The following is a 17839-nucleotide window of genomic DNA, read 5'->3' as shown; positions in this document are numbered from 1 at the left end:
CTCTCTCTCTCTCTCTCAGTCAGTCACACACACACACACAAACACACACATAAACACACATATACCACATAGGCACACAGGTACACATATTGATACGCACGCACGCACGCACGCACGCACGCACGCACGCACGCACGCACGCACGCACGCACGCACGCACGCACGCACGCACGCACGCACACACACACACACACACACACACACACACACACACACACACACACACACACACACACACACACACACACACAGCTTCACTTTTTGAGTGACTTCTCTACAATTATTCTACATCATCAATCCATACAGTACCTCATTGCAAGTACCATAGCAGTATCAATTTATCTTTCCCCCTGTCTTCCTCTTCCCACATACAAGTATTTTAAAGCACAGATACACCCATATCCAAACACATACACATAACATTCATACTGATTTCAAATTGAGGTGGAACCTCCCCTCATCCTCAATGGAGCAAGATCTGGTTACAAAAGCAGAGTCCTTATCAACTCTAATAAAAGCTTTTAAACGGAAAAATGTATGATCTCCTTCCGTTTAGGGAGGGAAGGAAGAGAGCGGGAGAGAGGAGCAGAGTGAGATAGATTTGTGTGAAATGGGAGGGTCACTGTTTCTGACACTACTCATCGGTATCACGAAGCATTAACTCTCTATTTCTCTCTCGCTCTTTCTCACACAGACACAGGCACGCACACAAACACACACAGCTTCTCACTTTGATTCGCAGGCTCCTCTTGGTCTCACAGAATCTGCTTATTCTGTCCCCTCGTGTCCACCTCTGGTTCAGCAGCTGGCCTCTGAACTCATTTTCTATTGGAGAGGAGAGACATTGGACACAAAGTCATGGTTATACACCACCAGCATAAAGCATAAATACTTAGACAGGCCTGTACTGTCTGCACTGGGGACATCCTAACCCGTTACGTACTATATTTTTTCCATGTATGGCAAGTTCATTTCATTACATAATGTAAATTTGATTGGCGGTGTTGTTTGTTGTTGAACTTATTTGTGTACAAAATGTTTTTTTTTTTTTAAACATGTACACAAAATGATAATTGTAAAGCACCCCAGAAATCATCTCATGTTCAATCTGGACAGAGCTATAGGTAAAAAAAGGTGGATGGTTCATAAGAGGGTGATAAATAACCATGACTCTTATTAAATTATTATTATTGTTATTGCACCCACTAGGCTATAGAACGATATTCTAATTATACGATGACACAGCGTTACACCTGTGAACAATGTACAAAAACCAGTCAAAAGTTTGGACACACCTACTCATTCAAGGGATTTTCTTTATTTTACATTGTAGAATAATAGGAAGACATCAAAACTATGAAATAACACATGGAATCATGTGGTAACCAAAAAGTTATTAAACAAAAATGTGAGATTCCTCAAAGTAGCCACTCTTTGCCTTGATGACATCTTTGCACACTCTTGACATTCTCTCAACCAGCTTCACCTGGAATGCTTTTTCCCACCAGTCTTGAAGGAGTTCCCACATATGCTGAGCACTTGTTGGCTGCTTTTCCTTCACTCTGCGGTCCAACTCATCCCAAACCATCTCAATTTGGTTGAGGTCGTGTGATTGTGGAGGCCAGGTCATCTGATGCAGCACTCCATCACTCCCCTTCTTGGTCAAATAGTCCTTACACAGCCTGGAGGTGTGTTTTTGGTCATTGTCCTGTTGAAAAACAAATGATAGTCCCACTAAGCGCATACTAGATGGGATGGTGAATCACTGCAGAATGCTGTGGTAGCCATGCTGGTTAAGTGTGCCTTGAATTCTAAATAAATCACTGACAGTGTCACCAGCAAAGCACCCCCACACCATCACACCTTCTCTTCCATGCTTCATGGTGGGAACCACACGTGCGGACAGATTTCCACTGATCTAATGTCCATTGCTTGTGGTTCTTGGAGCAAGCAAGTCTCTTCTTATTATTGGTGTCCTTTATTAGTGGTTTCTTTGCAAGGCCTGATTCATGCAGTCTCCTCTGAACAGTTGATGTTGAGATGTGTCTGTTACTTGAACTCTGTGAAGCATTTATTTGGGCTGCAATTTCTGAGCCTGGTAAATCTAATGAACTTATCCTCTGCAGCAGAGGTAACTCTGGGTCTTCTTTTCCTGTGGTGGTCCTCATGAGAGTCAGTTTCATCGTAGCGCTTGATGGTTTTTGTGACTACACTTGAAGAAACATTCAAAGTTCTTGAAATTTTTCGGATTGACTGACCTTCATATCTTCAAGTAATGATGGACTGTCATTTCTCTTTTCTTATTTGAGCTGTTCGTTCTTGTCATAATATGGACTTGGTCTTTTACCAAATAGGGCTATCTTGTGTATACCACCCCTACCTTGTCACAACAAAACCGATTGGCTCAAATGCATTAAGAAGGAAAGAAATTCCTCAAATGAACTTTCAACAACACCTGTTAATTGAAATGCATTCCGGGTGACTGCCTCATGAAGCTGGTTGAGAGAATGCCAAGAGTGTGCAAAGCTGTCATCAAGGCAAAGGGTGGCTACTTTGAAGAATCACAAAAATTAAATATATTTTGATTTGTTTAAAACTTTTTGGGTTAATACATGATTCCGTATGTGTTATTTCATCGTTTTGATGTCTTCACTATAATTCTACAATGTAGAAAATAGTAAAAATGTAAGAAAAACCCTGGAATGAGTAGGTGTGTCCAAACTTTTGACTGGTGCTGTATAGCATGGGCACTCGACCCAGCTGTTTCATTTTAGGCCTATTATACATTACGAACTACATCCACACAGCTATTGCCTCATGTGGGCACCTGGTACCTTAGAGCTCCTCATACATTAGGAATTTTCAACCCTGTGCCTGGAGAGCCTCCATCAAGTAGGTTTTCGCTCCAACCCTAATCTAGCGCACCTATTTCTAATAATTAGCTGGCTGATAAACGAAATCAGGTTAATTAAATCTGTTATTTACAACCGTGTGGCTCAGTTGGTAGAGCATGCAGCTTGCAACGTCAGGGTTGTGCTTTGGATTCCCACGGGGGACCAGTACCTGAAAGTACGAAAATGTATGCATTTACTACTGTAAATCGCGTCTGATAAATGAAAAAATGTCTAACCTACAGGAGGGTAGCTCTCCGCGAACAGGGTTGGGCTGTGTGTGGGATTCTCCCAGAGAAATATAAGAGAACAATACAGAAGGCCTGCACGTGTGTTATCACTAGAGCTCTCAGTTAATCACTGATATTGAGGGATCGCCTACAGTGTTCTAAGATCATGTTGCGTAGAACATGAAGCAATGTGCAAAAAAACATGTATAATTTTATAACATATTAGGCCTACCTATGATTACGCCTGCTATATGGATGGACGGTTAGCCCTGTAACTGGTGGTAATTGTGTTATTTGAGGAATAGCCTTTCATAAACCGGCCATGAAGCATATATGCTAAAATATTTAACTGTACAACGGAAATGCATATCCGCTTACCAGAGCAGCTAACCTACCCAAAGCATAGCCCTCGACCATGCTATTTTTCTTCTGTATTGCACATAATGGAATTAGACCTAAAAGCATACTGTAGGACACATTTGAATAGATTTTTAAAAATATGATTGTGGGTTTAAAGAGAACGGGGCTTCGTGTCTTTGTTTATCGTTATTGCACAAAAACACCACGGCGCTCGCTGTCCATGGTGCTAACACGACCTAACACACTCACTCTGTATGGCACCACGCCTTCGATTTAATCAGTCCTTGCTGTAGAGAGAGAGCGAGAGAGCCTTCAAATATCAAGCTTGGGTGGGTTTTTCTAGTGCTACTATATTAATAAACTCGTTATAAATGGCACTCCGAGCGCACTTAGCCCCGGGAGATGGTGACATTTGAGGGGCGCATCGGCTCTCGGAAATGTAGCTCCACCTCCCCGTCTCCTACCGACACACTTTACAGTCATCGACACACAACCTCCTGCGAGCCGAGTAGCAAAGCACTAGGCAAATTATATAGTAACGCAGCAAGTAGGCCCATTGCAAAGCCACTTTGTAACAAAATAACATGCAGGTTTGGGCCTTAATTGGTCATCGAGTGAACATCCACATACAACTGAACTACAAAGACAAAAAAGTGAAGAAGAGATAGGAACAAGAAAAGTAGACAACATTGCGTTTATTAAAGGCCTATGCCTCTCCGGGTTGCAAAAACATAAAGGACTTTCACAATAGCACCCTAAATCGAAACAAATATGCCTAGCTTCAAATAGTATTTCATATCTCCTACTTTTTCTATAGGCTCTTCATAAAGGAAAGAAAGGGTAAACCACAAAATACAATGGCATAGGCTACTGTACAAGGCCTACAGCTTTCAAACTTATCAACATTATGCTTTTCTCCAAGTTTCAGTAACCCTAAGCAACACTAAATCGGCTAAAATTCACACATTACTGTTTTTACAAACTGTGAACATTATAGCTTATTCTGAAACTCATATCAAAACGATAAACGTTTTTTTCAAGGGAAATATTCAAAAGAGTTCCGTCATTTGTCCGAATTGACATTCTCTGGTCGTTTGGATTACCTTTGGATTACCTTTGGATTAACATAACTGTGTGTTCTGCTTTTTCAGTCCATAATGTATATGATACTGAAGGTTATGTGAAATAAGATTAGTGTTTTATATAAATGAGCAGCCTAAAGAGACTGCATCTTTAAGAATTATGACTGGGACGTCCATTATAGAAACCAAAATATATTCGCGAAAGGATAGGTTTACAATCTGATTTCAAACGAATTCGGGGAACACAATAATGTAACTATATACTGCAGAATTGTAAACGTAATATGATTTATAAATAGCCTACCATTCTTGAATGGTTCTGGTGGTTTTCAAGTAGGCAAAACGGGCTTTCTGATCCCTATTTCAACAACTTCTGCTCAGCATTGGATACAACGTCCACAACATCTCCGCACCGCCCTCATTGACCGTTAGAGACATCAAACATAATCCGGAGCTGAGTGCTCTTCCGACAGTCTCCAGTTTACAAATGCGGCATTACTCCAACTTTAAATTTAGAATAGCCTACTCCAAAATGCATAAGCAAAAAACATGGCTTCATTTGCCTTTGTCAGCGAGAATACGTAATATTGCCTTACCTTTCGCTCATGGTCCCTTGTTCACCCCTCCCCCATACTCTGACATCACCATAGCAAACCCCACAACATAGGCTAAGAGGGGCAGGGCTTCGGGTACTCCAGTTAATTTTTGATATCACGTATCATGCTACATCAATCATAAATTATCTTGACACCCTCAATAAACATCAGTATTGAGGCAAATCTAAGCACCGTGCAAGGATCTTGAACAGTTCAGTGTCCCGGATAGCGCTTGGGTGGCGCGTGCCTTAGTTTCAGCACCATGGACAGTAGCTAGACCACTCTGCTAAAACTGCCGTCCATAAACATGACATTTGGTCTTATAAGTGTGATAATCACTCTTACAGCTCAATATAAACCACTTTCCAATGCACACCGATAGAAAACCCTTCAAAGTAAAATTGTAAAAAACATCGGCTTTTGACGTTATCATTTATTTAACTAGGCAAGTCAGTTAAGAACAAATTCTTATTTACAATGACGGCCTACCCCAGCCCAAACCCGGGTCAATTCTGCGCTGCCCTATGGGACTCCTAATCACGGCCGGATGTGATGCAGCCTGGATTCGAACCAGGGACTGCAGTGATGCCTCTTGCATTGAGATGCAGTGCCTTAGACCGATGCGCCACTTGTTCATTGAACACGTGATTCGAATTGCATGGGGTCTGTTATAGACAACGTCTTCGTAGCACGTTATGTAGGCGTCCAAAGTATCAAAAGAAAAACTTTTGTTTTGATGAAAATAATATAATGTAACAGCAAAAAATACATCAACTTCAGAAAAAGGTTTAAATACATGTTAATAAATGCTAACATAGCCACGAATATATGACAGTAATCTAGGTCTAATCATCAAATCATGCAGCCTATGCCTATACAAATTTAGAAACCCAATCAATAACTTAAACAATACGAATAGGCTAAAATGAATTAGTAGTTTACACTTTGGAGTGCATGTAACTAAATGTTTTTACTTATTGGGCATAGGTCTATAGCCTAGCAGGCCTAGTTTATATCCATCAGACGTCCGGTTGCAAAAATCATCCACATTTGTGTGGGGAAAAAAAAACAAATCAAAAATCATCACACATCCACACTGTTAAAAATGAAGTAACTTCGAATGAGTTTTGCATATTTAAAGAGACTCCCCTCCTCTTCGGTTACCAGCTGGGGCCTTTTTCTCCCCCATCTAATCTCAGGCACTTCTTAAAGCCCCAGTGCAGATGGACAGCCCTGCTCTGGAATACAATCAGCGTTGGATCTGCTGTGACTAGGACCGGCTGTATAAATATTACATAGGGGGCGACCGACGAGAGGGTAGGCTACACTTTCAACTCCCCACCAACAGATGGACCAATCTGACAGACTCCCCCACCCCGCACAAAACTTTTTTAATACGCCTGCAGCCTGACGTCCCCTATACAGAGTTAAGAGCCACTAATCCCTGAAGGGACACAACTTTCCTTTGTCTAACAAAGTGTCTGGACGGAATGTGAGTTCAGGAAATCTTTGGTCAGCACAAAGGGCCTTGTGTGGTTAGGAGTCAACATTGTTTTTCTGTTGATATAATTTCGGTCATGTAGGCTACATAAACACTTTTCATAAACAGCTGAAATTCAGCAACTGTGCAATTAAAAAAAAACTTTTAATTGACCTTGTCGACTAGTCTTATAGAGTGGTGAGGAGACGGAGGAGCTCCGCTGACCCCTCGTGTCCGGAAGTAATTTAGCCATTCATTGTAGTCAATGCACTCTGTCGAGTTGCTATTTTCTCATGTCGATTAACTCGTGAAATTCCTGGATTACTCGTGATATTAATACAGTCCAATTTAATAAACAAATGCGATAGCCAGTTTAAAAAAGGTTAAGGTTACAAGCAGTGGTGTAGTGCAATTTTTATTTATTTATTACATCATAATTTCTCAATCAAAGTTTGTACTGACAGATGTAGCATTGAATATTATTAGCCTATAGAATATGCATAAAATGCATCCTCCAATTGCAATGTCTGCCTATACCCACATATATTGTCTCAAGAAATGTTATATGTTTAAAACCCTTAAACAGCAAGTTTGGCATAGGTCTACTTAATTTCAAAATAGGCCATCATCACTGTCAATGACAATTCTTCACATTTTACCAGTGAATGCCCAAACTGCGTCTGCATGCCAATCATTTGACCTCAATCAGTTTCATGGGAATATGCATTTAGATTACTGTTTCGTGAGCAAGTTAGAGCAGATGGTGTTAACAAACAAATCAAAGCATGTATATTGTCTATTGGCGCGCGCTGTTGAGCTTTGAGCCGCATGAGAAAATAAATGCGACTATTCAGCTTCAGTTAACTATCCTAAAATCTCACTAGAAACGAGGAGGTGTTATGCTATGTTATTATATTCGGTTATGTTATGTAAAATACTCATTCATCATTAACCTATGTGATTTTGCTGGACATTGATTCAGCTTCAGAAATATTTTTTTACCAGCTCCGTGTATTCTCAAATTGAAAAAGGTGAGGTTCGCGCTCTGGCAGCACTTCATTCCTCAGTACAAGACTGCGTAGGCCTACATTTCAAGCTGTGTTGGCAAAATCACTACATATCCCGTCGAGCCAAGCGGGGAGAGGCTGCCCGTTGCCACAGTTCCAAGAACAGTCAGAAACGTCCAGCTAACCGGCTAAACCAATAACGCCGGTGGATCTAAAATCTGAACTTGGTTCCGATTTAAGTACCAGTGATATTTATTCGTTTTATTTCATCTTTATTTAACTAGTCAAGTCAGTTAAGAACAAATTCTTATTTACAATGACGGCCTAGGAACAGTGGGTTAACTGCCTTGTTCATGGGCAGAACGACAGCTTTTTACATTGTCAGCTCGTGGATTCGAGCTAGCAACCTTTCGTTACTGGTCTAACCACTAGGCTACCTTCGCCACTATCGTTTTACGACAGATATCTCCAACCAATCATGACGCTTCATCAAAACAATACAACAATAACTAATTTAAGTTTATTCCCAGCGATTTTTTTTGTTACATGTCTAAATAATTTTAAGACGTTTGGAAATTAGAACGAAAACTAGCACAGTTCAGCTAGCCAGCTAGTTTAGCCAGGGAAAACGGTCGTCACTAGTTACCACAGCCATAAACCCCATTTACAATGTATCTTCTTAAAATATGATTTCAAACCTAACCCTAACTTTAACGCTAACCTCACTGCGTGTTAACCTTATACCTAACCCTAACCTTAAGACCAAAAAGCAAATGTTTTGTTTCCCTGAATGTTTACGATAGAGACAATTTAGATTTTGTAGATGTGGTAAATATTGTAAACGAGGGAAAAGCAGAGAAAAATAGTTCGGGTTTAATGCACAATTCAGGAGACAGATTGTGGTTGTCATGCCCTGATATCTGGAACTGGAGGCGAAAACTTTGATTAAATGATTCAGAGACTGAATTAAATCAGATTACCTATATTTAAGGACAGGGAATCAATATACACTACTGAAATCAGCTGTAACTGTCAATATTACAAAGCTTAAAACATGTTTGCGTGAACCCTGAATAGAGAAAATGAATGGTGAAGTCCCTTTCTGACATGGTAGACTCCTCCTCACTACTCTATAGCTGCCATACATTTTGGGTTAAAATTACATTGTGTAAGTAGAGTTCATGAGTTATTGTAAATTAAATACAAAGCAGTCACCTTGACATAATTAGACTGCTTAAATAAAGTGGACGCCACCTGTTTGTGTCTAGTAGCACTAGTGGCTGGAAGATGCTAGCCAATAGATGGGTTAGCTGACAACTTCACGAAATTGATGTGCGCGCATCCATGGGGCAGAAGTCAGCTTGTTGTGATTCTTGGATGGCCAGTTTGCTAGCAGGAATTACAAACTGCCATGTGAGGAATTGGATCGTTTAATCTTGTTCTTGATACCATCATGTCTTGTTTTGAGGTGTTTTGAATGAAATTCGCTAGCTAGCTAAACAAAAGCTGTAAAGATGTATTCGAGAGACTACAAGTGCCCATTGTGCAAATGTATTTATGTTTTCAATAAACAGTGGAGACTAAATATTCACTAGTTTACATGTTGGCAACAATCTAAGCCAACCCTGTCTGTTTTCTCCCCATTGTTCCGCACGCGTCGGTTTTGTTGCTAAACAACCAACCCGTTTATCTATCCTAGTGATAAACCAATGCAAATACTGACACTTTCCTTACAACCAATAGGCTACTGTGTCTTTAAATTAGTCACTTGGCTATACAGCCTACGAAATTAACAAGTAAGTATTGGATTAAACATCTATAGCCTATATCAAATATTGCAGCATAAACAGACTATAACATAATTCAAATTATTGAATAAAAAACATGCAAGTTTATGCTACAACAAATGAGAAAGTCCTATCCTAACAGATAAATTAGTGAACGATGCTTAGAGCGTCACTTCTGCTCCTAACCTGAGTTCAGTTAGCCATCAACACATATTTTACTGAAGAGAGAGAGAAAAACAGATAATACATAGGCTACTCACGTAAAAACGTTTTACACAGCTTCATCTTTGCGGTGAAATTTCCCTCTGCACACTGCTTCAAAACACAAGCAACTTGACTTCATACTAAATAAAGTTGTTTAGAGAAACTTATCAGTCAGAGAGGGTGTATTGGGGAGCTGTCGGGTTGAACCAATCAGAGGCCACCGGTCCTGTTATTGTTTCCTAAAACAGCCAATGAGAGCGGCGCACACTGTCAGCGTTCCAAAACAATGCTCATTGAAAAGGAACACAAAGGGGTCGCGGACCCCAGCAAGTCACAAGTCTAATCCGACTTCTTCCCTTTCTCTCATTGCAACTCCTTAAATATGCTTTAGCTTTCAAAGTATTACTGAAAACAGTGGTGTAAAGTACTGAAGTGAAAATACTTTAAAGTACTACTTAGGTCGTTTTTGGGGGTATTTGTACTTTTCTACTTATACTTTTGGCAACTTTTACTTCACTACATACCAAAAGAAAATGACATACATTTTACATGACACCCAAAAGTACTTGTTACTATTTGAATGCTTAGCAGGACAGGAAAATGGTCCAATTCACACACTTATCAAGAGAACATCCCTCCCTGGTCATCCCTACTGCCTCTGATCTGGCGGAGTTACTAAACACACATGCTTCGCCCCTGGCTACCCGTAAGTAAATTAAAAAACTAATATAAGGAATTTGAAATTATTTATACATTTACTTATGATACTTAAGTATATTTTAGAAATTACATTTACTTTTGATGCTTAAGTATATTTGAAGCTAAATACTTTTAGACTTTTACTCAAGTATTATTTTACTGGGTGACTTTCACTTTTACTTGAGTCATTTTCTATTAAGGTGTCTTTACTTTTACTCAAGTTTGACAATTGGGTACTTTTTCCACCACTGACTGAAAGTAAGCTTTCATTTCTCAGAATGACTCCCTCAGAATTGTATCAGCAGGTGAAAGCTAGGCACCCTTTTGCTGCAGTATGTAATGAAACTGATTATAATACTCAAGTAGTGTGCAAAAATGCACAATCAGATTAATTTAGTCAATAAAATAATGTTGGTAACACTTGTGGTTATAACATGGCAATAGTGTGGAACAAGTTATAGGTCTAGTAGGCCTACTCATAGGCCCTATACCCTTACATTCAGTGTAGTTATGTTCTTCTTTCAAGGTAATACACCACATAATGTTGTACTATAGCACTGCAACATGCTACAGAAGGTGTTGAAATTCACTCAAATAGGGATGAATATGTCCTTCTTCTGCGAGTTGAGACTGAGTGCCCCCCCCCTCCCCCCATAGACCCCTATGACAGATGGCCTGCAGATATTGATGACTGCAGGCTGCCGCCCCCCTTCCCCCACCTCCTTTCTGACAAGGCTTCTGGTTGTCCTCAAGGCATTCTGCAAGCTCAAACTTTTGAGAGTTGAGACATGTATTGCTGAGACCTGATTATGATTACCTTGAAACTAACTTGCTTTTATTTTGTAGTAAATAAACTGTATTTATGTTTTTCATCAATATACTTTTTTTTAATCTGATGTTGTATGGGCCTATGGATGGGAGCTGTGAGGAGGCTTGATGACTGATGGCCAAGTCCTGTTATACTGCATGCACATGCACCCCCTGCCCCCTGCACACACACTCAAGTAAGAGTCTGATTACCATAACAAAGGCTGCTCACACTTTGGGGTGGAGCCAGCAGGATGATTTCCAGGCCATTGAGCATGAGGCTGCTTAATGAGCGTGTGTGTGCCGCGCATGTGTATGTGAATAGTGCTAAAAAGGCCCTTTGCCACAGCTGTCACTCCAGTGTAATATCAGTCTAGTCTATCTAAATGTAATATAAAAATAAGGACTGCATCAATATCCCTGCAACAATTCAATTATTATTTGAAGATCACATACCCAAAAATAAAACTTTGAGTATTTTAAAAATGTCTGTTTTTGGATTTTGTGCGTATGAATCTATGAAGTGACTCAAAGTCGGAAGACTGTTCTATAAGCTATAGGTTAAAAAGGTACCATGTGTGTAACAGTCCTGACCTGTTTTATGTTGTTTTTGTATGTGTTTAGGTCAGGGCATGTGTTTTGGGTGGGCAGTCTATGTTATCTGTTTCTATGTTGGTTTTGGTTGCCTGGTATGGCTCTTAATTAGAGGCAGGTGTTTTGCGTTCTCCTCTAATTAAGAGTCATATTTAGGTAGGGTGTTCTCACTGTTTGTTTGTGGGTGATTGTCTCCTGTGTCTGTGTCGATGTTACACCATACGGGAATGTTTCGGTTTGTTCGTGCATTTATGTAGTCTGTTCCTGTGTTAGCGTGCTTCGTGTATTTGTAAGTTCGTTTGTTCAGATCTGTCTACATCGTTTTGTTATTTTGTTAGTTATATCAAGTATAGTTCATTTTCGTCTTTGTCTGTTTTGTTTATTTAATAAATCATCATGTATTCACAACCCGCTGCGCCTTGGCTCGATCACTACTCCACCTCTTCTTATGAAGAGAGAGAGGAACGCCGTTACAGAATCACCCACCATTCCAGAGCCAAGCAGCGGAGTAATTGGAGTAAGGGACAGGAAAACAAGGATTTCTGGACTTGGGAGCAGATATTGAATGGAGAAGGTCCCTGGGCTAAGGCAGGAGAGAATCGCCGCTCTCAGGAAGAGAGGGAGGCAGCTAAAGCCCAGGAGCGGTGGTTTGAGGAGGCAGCAAGGAGACGTGGCTGGAAGCCCGAAAAGCCATGGGAGCAGCTGGAGGCACTGGGGAGAGCAGAGGCTACCGGAGAGAGGAATCGGAGCTATGAGGGAACGCGTCTGGCACGGAAGCCCAAAAAGCCTGTAAGTAATTCCCAAAAATTTCTTGGGGGGGGGCTAGGAGGTAGTGGGCCAAGGGCAGGTAGGAGACCTGCGCCCACTTCCCAGGCTTACCGTGGAGAGCGGGAGTACGGGCAGGCGCCGTGTTACGCAGTAGAGCGCACGGTGTCTCCTGTACGAGTGCATAGCCCAGTGCGGGTTATTCCACCTCCCCGCACTGGTAGGGCTAGATTGGGTATTGAGCCAGGTGTCATGAGGCCGGCTCAACGCGTCTGGTCTCCAGTGCGTCTCCTCGGGCCGGCATACATGGCACCTGCCTTACGCATGGTTTCCCCGGTTCGCCTACATAGCCCGGTGCGGGTTATTCCACCTCCCCGCACTGGTCGGGCAACCGGGAGTATTCAACCAGGTAAGGTTGGGCAGGCTCAATGCTCAAGAGTGCCAGTACGCCTCCACGGTCCGGTATTTCCGGCACCACCTCCCCTCCCCAGCCTAGTACCTACAGTGCCTACACTACGCACTAGGCTATCAGTGCGTCTCCTGAGCCCAGTTCCTCCTCCACGCACTCTCTCTGTAGTGCGTGTATCCAGTTTGGTGCCTCCAGTTCCGGCACCACGCACAAAGCCTCCTGTGCGTCTCCAGAGCCCTGAACACACTGTATCTTCTCCCCCTACTAATCCTGATGTGCTTGTCCTCAGCCTGGTGTCACCAGTGCCGGTACCTCGCATCAGGTATAGAGTGGGCTTTGAGAATACAGTGTGCCCTGTCCCTGCTCCCCGCACTAGTAGGAAGGTGCTTATCCTTAGCACGGTGCCTCCAGTTCCGGCATCACGCACCAGGTCTACAGTGCGCCGTATCCGGCCAGAGCCATCCGTCTCCCCAGCGCCATCTGAGCCATCCGTCTCCCCAGCGCCATCTGAGCCATCCGTCTCCCCAGCGCCCTCTGAGCCATCCGTCTCCCCAGCGCCGTCTGAGCCATCCGTCTGCCATGAGCCTGCAAAGCCGCCCGTCTGCCATGAGCCTGCAAAGCCGCCCGTCTGCCATGAGCCTACAGAGCCGTCCGCCAGACAGGAGCCGCTAGAGCCGTCCGCCAGACAGGAGCCGCTAGAGCCGTCCGCCAGACAGGATCTGCCAGAGCCGCCAACCAGACAGGATCTGCCAGAGCCGCCAACCAGACAGGATCTGCTAGAGCCGCCAACCAGACAGGATCGGCCAGAGCCGCCAACCAGACAGGATCTGCCAGAGCCGCCAACCAGACAGGATCTGCCAGAGCCGCCAACCAGACAGGATCTGCCAGAGCCGCCAACCAGACAGGATCTGCCAGAGCCGTCAGAGAGCCATGAGCGTCGAGAGCCGTCAGCCCGCCATGAGCGTCGAGAGCCGTCAGCCTGCATAGACCTGCCAGAGTCCCTCAGCCAGGATCTGCCAGAGTATATCAGCCGGGACCTGCCCCTTGTCCCGGTGTTGCCCCTTGTCCCGGTGCTGCCCCTTGTCCCGGTGCTGCCCCTTGTCCCGGTGCTGCCCCTTGTCCCGGTGCTGGTCTTTTTCCTGGTGCTGGTCCTTATCCTGGTGCTGCCCCTTATCCTGGTGCTGCCCCTTGTCCCGGTGCTGCCCCTTGTCCCGGTGCTGCCCCTTGTCCCGGTGCTGCCCCTTGTCCCGGTGCTGCCCCTTGTCCCGGTGCTGCCCCTTCTCCTGGTGCTGGCCGTTTATTTAGGGGATGTGAGTTTTAGGGTGGTCATTGGGAGGGGTAGACAGAAGCGTTGGGTGACTATGGTGGTGTGGGGACAGCGTCCAGAGCCGGAGCCACCACCGTGGTCAACTGCCCACCCAGACCCTCCCCTGGACTTTGTGCTGGTGCGCCCGGCGTTCGCACCTTGAGGGGGGGGGGGGTTCTGTAACGGTCCTGACCTGTTTTATGTTGTTTTTGTATGTGTTTAGGTCAGGGCATGTGTTTTGGGTGGGCAGTCTATGTTATCTGTTTCTATGTTGGTTTTGGTTGCCTGGTATGGCTCTTAATTAGAGGCAGGTGTTTTGCGTTCTCCTCTAATTAAGAGTCATATTTAGGTAGGGTGTTCTCACTGTTTGTTTGTGGGTGATTGTCTCCTGTGTCTGTGTCGATGTTACACCATACGGGAATGTTTCGGTTTGTTCGTGCGTTTATGTAGTCTGTTCCTGTGTTAGCGTGCTTCGTGTATTTGTAAGTTCGTTTGTTCAGGTCTGTCTACATCGTTTTGTTATTTTGTTAGTTATATCAAGTATAGTTCGTTTTCGTCTTTGTCTGTTTTGTTTATTTAATAAATCATCATGTATTCACAACCCGCTGCGCCTTGGCTCGATCACTACTCCACCTCTTCTTATGAAGAGAGAGAGGAACGCCGTTACAATGTGGTAAACAGAAACCTACATTCGGATAAGAATATAACAAGAATGACAAATGTTCTGTTGGTAAAAAATTAATCACACTTAAAATGACAAAATATTGATGACATATTTGGTTTTGCTCTCAAAGCTTTAGTAGTGGGTGGATGGTATTCTGCCAAGCCCTGCCAAATAAGCTTAGCAGATGTCCCAAAGTATACTTTTGGGGGCGGGGGGGTGTGGGGGGGGGGTCTGGTTGCAAAGGGTCTGAAACTTTTTGGTAAATTTCCAGAATTTTTCTTGAAATTTTCCATGGGAAGTTAAGCCTGGGAATTTTAGGACTTTTGCTTAAATTCATCAACAAAGTTAGCTTATAACAGTGAACCTTTTTGTGTGGGATACACATAAGGCAATTCTAGGTCTTGTGGCATATTTTGGTGAAACTATCCCCCAATTCAATGGAATTGCAATCCTCTGCATGCACAGTGCATTCTTCCATCACATGTACAGCTGATTCTCAAGATCTTGCACACTAATGAGATGCTCATCAGCCACCTGGTGGAAGGGGCTTGCGATCTGAGATGCACACTACTACACTGTCTGAGCCAAGAACTACATGCTTTCTGGTAAGTTTTGATTACAATACTGGGTGGGGTGAATATATTTTACATGACATATATGATTTTTGTTAACTAGTAAATAGTAGTCTACAGAAAAGTGTGTTTAATCATTTTTAACTTAACAATTTCTGATAGTTAGTTTTTGCTACCATGTGGGTTTTAGCTTGCTTGAGCCTGCTAACTGAGGAGTGTTAATTCACCTGTTTCAATGCATGTTTCATTTTAAAACATTTATCTTACAAAGGAGTTGTTTAATCTAACTGCTTAACTATTTATCTGTACATGGAATTGTATTTGTTTTTTTTTAACTCAAGTGCATAAAGTTCCCTCAGCGCTCACAACAAGCAACCTCTGACAAAAGTTCCTCTACTTCTATTCGAGGTGAAAATGATGAATCAGACACCTTATCGATAGCAACAGCTCATGGTCCTCCTGGAACCAGAAGCTTTTTTGATTCAGTGGAGGAACGTAGTCAGGGAAATGATGATGAATGTCTTGCTTGAGCTGTGTATGCAACTGGTTCACCTCTGATGCTCACAGGAAATGCGTATTGGAAGAGATTTCTGAATGTTCTTCGCCCAGCATACACCCTTCCAACCAGACATGCTTTATCTACTCATTTGCTGGATGCAGTTCAACAGAAATCAAGTGAAGGTCAAGAAAATCATAGAGAAAGCAGACTGTATTGCAATCATCTCTGATGAGTTGTCGAATGTTCGTGGGCAAGGAATAATTAACTGCATCATCTCCAACCCTCAACCAGTATTCTACAAGAACACAGACATAAGGGACAACAGACACACCGGTCTCTACGTTACAGATGAGCTGAAGGCAGTCATCAATGACCTTGGACCACAGAAGGTATTTGCATTGGTGATAGACAATGCTGCAAACATGAAGGCTGCTTGGTCTAAGGTGGAGGAGTCCTACCCTCACATCACACCCATTGGCTGTGCGGCTCATTAATTGAATCTGCTCCTCAAGGACATCATGGCACTGAAAGCAATGGATACACTCTATAAGAGAGCCAAGGAAATGGTTAAGTATGTGAAGGGTCATCAAGTTATAGCAGCAATCTACCTCACCAAGCAAAGTGAGAAGAATACGAGCACCACATTGAAGCTGCCCAGCAACACCCATTGGGGTGGTGTTGTCATCATGTTTGACAGTCTCCTGGAGGGGAAGGAGTCTCTCCAAGAAATGGCCATATCACAGTCTGCTTATATGGACAGACCCATCAAGAGGATCCTCCTGGATGATGTATTTTGGGAGAGAGTTGTAAGCAGCCTGAAACTCCTGAAACCTATAGCAGTAGCCATTGCAAGGCTTGAGGGAGATAGTGCCATCCTGTCTGATGTTCAGACTCTGCTTGCAGATGTAAGAGAAGAAATCCATACTGCCCTGCCCACTTCACTGTTGCTCCAAGCAGAGGAAACTGCAGTTCTGAAATACATCAACAAGCGTGACAACTTCTGCCTGAAGCCCACACACCCCGCAGCATACATGTTGGACTCCAAGTATGCTGGCAAGAGCATCCTGTCTGGTGCAGAGATCAACAAGGCCTATGGTGTCATCACTACCGTGTCTCGCCACCTTGGCCTGGATGAGGGCAAGGTTCTTGACAGTCTGGCGAAGTACACTTCCAAGCAAGGGCTTTGGGATGGAAATGCAATATGTCAGCCGTGCCAACATATCTCATCAGCCACCTGGTGGAAGGGGCTTGCGATCTGAGGCTCTTTCCCCTGTTGCCTCCACCATCCTCCAAATCCCACCAACATCAGCCCCCTCAGAGCGCAACTGGTCCTTGTTTGGGAACACACGCACCAAAGCACGCAACAGGCTGACCAATATAAGGGTTGAAAAATGGTTGGCCATCTGGGAAAATTTGAGGATTTCTGAGCCTGACAGCGAGCCATCCATCAACAAGGTTGGAAAGTGACAGTGAAGATGAGGCCTCAGAGTCTGATGTTCAAGAGGTGGACATTGAGGAGGTCCAGGAAGAAGACATGGAAGCCTGAGGGGAAGACAACCAAAGCTTTAGATTCTAGACTATCATTTTACAGATGTATGTTGAAAACGTTTTTGGGAGATGCGATGGATCATTGGGGATCATTCACTATTTTCTTTCTTTTGTTGTTCAGTGAAATCATCCCATGTGAAGAGTCAACTCATTTAAAATTAAAGTTCAATTCGTAACTAAATTGTTTTTTAGTTCTATTGGAAGGATTTAATAATTTGCAATTATGTCTACTTATGATAAGGTAAAAGGTTTATGTTTCTGTCTCCATATGATATAGTAAACATCTCCAATGCAAAAAACATCTACATTTAAATGGTATTAATATTAATTTGCATATAT

At 43.1% G+C, this 17839-nt stretch overlaps 1 protein-coding gene across 9 annotated transcripts in view; it reads right to left on the bottom strand.

Moving 5' to 3' along the window:
- The window catches only part of LOC129830263 (myelin transcription factor 1-like), a 34463-nt gene extending 24668 nt beyond the window's left edge, over positions 1-9795 (bottom strand). For 5 of the 9 annotated variants that reach the window (XM_055892693.1, XM_055892699.1, XM_055892694.1 and 2 more), the window contains exons 1-2: positions 9694-9794; positions 731-825 (exon numbers count right to left, since the gene is read on the bottom strand). In XM_055892693.1, the coding sequence (XP_055748668.1) occupies positions 731-825; positions 9694-9718 (120 nt within the window). In that variant the 5' untranslated portion in view covers positions 9719-9794. The other 4 variants (XM_055892696.1, XM_055892702.1, XM_055892701.1 and 1 more) reach the window with 3 other exon arrangements.
- Positions 9796-17839: the final 8044 nt, after the last annotated feature.

This window comes from Salvelinus fontinalis, chromosome 31 (genome assembly GCF_029448725.1).
Source record: "Salvelinus fontinalis isolate EN_2023a chromosome 31, ASM2944872v1, whole genome shotgun sequence".
Lineage (NCBI taxonomy): Eukaryota > Metazoa > Chordata > Actinopteri > Salmoniformes > Salmonidae > Salvelinus > Salvelinus fontinalis.
The sequence above is the reverse complement of the archived record's forward strand: the minus strand, read 5'-3'. Positions and strand labels throughout refer to the sequence as shown.